The 2,121-nt window shown below is 32.1% G+C and overlaps 1 protein-coding gene across 1 annotated transcript; it reads right to left on the minus strand.

The window, feature by feature from the left end:
- Positions 1-452: 452 nt before the first annotated feature.
- Positions 453-1,791, minus strand: LOC124936917 (NAC domain-containing protein 83-like). Its single transcript, XM_047477449.1, has 3 exons — positions 1,421-1,791; positions 1,081-1,340; positions 453-1,002 (listed from the first exon to the last, which is right to left on the minus strand). The coding sequence occupies exons 1-3, from the start codon at positions 1,602-1,604 to the stop codon at positions 709-711; spliced, it is 738 nt and encodes a 245-aa protein (XP_047333405.1). The 5' UTR covers positions 1,605-1,791; the 3' UTR covers positions 453-708.
- Positions 1,792-2,121: the final 330 nt, after the last annotated feature.

Here is a 2,121-nt window from a genome sequence, read left to right on the forward strand (position 1 = left end):
TATCCTACAGTACTTGAATTCTTTGAAAGTTTCACCATAATCTCAATTGAATTTATAGTAAGTTCATAACATTAATAGTTGCAAATTAAATTTTATAGCACAACTTACTTTGCATCTAAATAGCAATTATTTTCTTCTTTTAATGTTAAAATTTTGCAAGCATATTTTATATTGCATCTAAGATATATTTAGAGGTCATTGCGGTGCCTTATGCCAAAATAAATAATAATAATAATTAACTTTTAGATTGAAAAAATAATAATTTTGGATTATTAACCTAACTAATCTAGTTAATAATTTCTATTAGGTTTTAACTTAAAATATTGAAAATGCCAAATTTTTTTTTTTTTTTTTATAGAGTCCTGTGTCAAGCTTGTCTCACCGGATTGCCGGCACATGACATATATATATATATATATATATATATATATATATTTTATTAATATTAAAAATTTAAACTGAAAATAAAACTATATAAATAATAATTTCATCATGAACCGTAAAATTACATAATTGCCCCCAATTTTTTGCTTGGATGTCCCTAAAGGATCCTCAATTGATTTTGAACCGTCACTGATGATCTCATGTTATTCCCATAATACCCTCCCTTTATAGAGAGAGAAAAATACACATAAACTGGATAATCAAAACGAAGGTTAACATAAGAACCCTAAAACTCAAGATTGTAATTAATGGCCGACCCCCATGCTAAGATTTGCTCTTAAACGGTAGAAAAGTACTGCTTTCCTCATGATCATCTTGTTCATGGGTAGTAGGAAATTCCTCTGTTATCCCACTCGAATCAGAACAAGAAGAAACAGGGGCGATTTTCAGATCGGTTCTTAATTCCTTTGCAGCCATGAAATCGAAAAACTTTGGTACAATTACTGATTTCTCTTCATTAATAACTTCCTCATTCTTGCTACCTTTCTTATTCTTCTTCAGAAATACCCTGCATAAAACCCAATTCTCCATTGCAGCAGTAACATCTCCTTTTGAGCTCTGCAAAAAAATGATTTCTTGTTCAGATTAAGGTTTAAGAAACATGGGTATCTGCTAATCTGCTAATGTTAATGTTACCTCCAATGGTTTGACGGCGGAAGTAGCTAGCCGATATTCATGCATGATCCAATCGGTTTTAGACCCATTCGGAGGTTTTCCTCTGTAAAAAACAAGGGTTTTCTTCATACCCACTAACTGATTTCCATTTGAAACAACAATCCTTTTATCGATTCCGGTAGCTTTCCAGTAACCGGAAAACGTTGCCCGATTTGACCTGTTTCCATTTGGGTATTTTGATTCCTTAGTACTGAAGAAGTACCTCTCTTGTTCAGAATCACCTGCGCCGGAAAAACAAGATTAATCGCCGGAAAAGATTTGAAATTGAAATAAACAGAGGGGGGGAAAGAATGAAATGTACCTGGTAAATCCCAAGGATCAGATTTACAGATGTCGAATTCGGGTATAATTGAAGCTGGTAATGGGAAAGAGTGGACTTTTTTCTTTAGATATTGAACAATGAGTTCTTCATCTGTTGGATGAAAACGGAAACCAGGTGGTAGTCTTATTGAGACACCATTTTTGATGAAATTAAGCTTGTTCATTATAAATTGTTACTGTTTTAAGATACTGAAAACAGGAAGAAGAAGAAGAAGATGAAGAAGGTGGGTGGGTATGGGAGAAGAGAAAGTGAGGGATCTTTATAATGTGGGAAAAGAAGGGAGCTTTGACAAATACAGACGAAAGACGTTTGGAGTGAACATTACTCAACCTCCTTTTTTCTTTGACGCATTTTATCAAACACTTTGTAGCCATGTCTCAAACTCTTGTTTTTGGATTAAAATTAATTTAATATTTTCCTATTAGAGTAAGGACCAGTCACTAAAGTATGAAATAATCTTATCTAAATTTTAATTCAAGTTCTTTGTTGGGTAATTAGTTATTATTTGAAAATTTATGATGGGTGATTATGAAGACGAAATAGTTTTTTTTTTACTTAAAAGATAGATATTTTTTTTTTTTAAATGGTGACACAATAGGTTATCGAGTCCGGTAGATTCTCGAGAATAACGATTAACTCCTTAACTGTTTTTATTTGTTTTAGAACGAATCTTAATCATA

The sequence above is a fragment of the Impatiens glandulifera genome, chromosome 4 (genome assembly GCF_907164915.1).
Source record: "Impatiens glandulifera chromosome 4, dImpGla2.1, whole genome shotgun sequence".
NCBI classification, from domain to species: Eukaryota; Viridiplantae; Streptophyta; class Magnoliopsida; order Ericales; family Balsaminaceae; genus Impatiens; species Impatiens glandulifera.

Coding starts and splice junctions, on each gene's coding strand:
- LOC124936917 (XM_047477449.1), bottom strand. CDS start 1,604: ATGAACAAGCTTAATTTCATCAAAAATGGTGTCTCAATAAGACTACCA. Junction 1,341..1,420: donor TGATCCTTGGGATTTACCAG/GTACATTTCATT, acceptor TTTCCGGCGCAG/GTGATTCTGAACAAGAGAGG. Junction 1,003..1,080: donor CCGCCGTCAAACCATTGGAG/GTAACATTAACA, acceptor ATTTTTTTGCAG/AGCTCAAAAGGAGATGTTAC.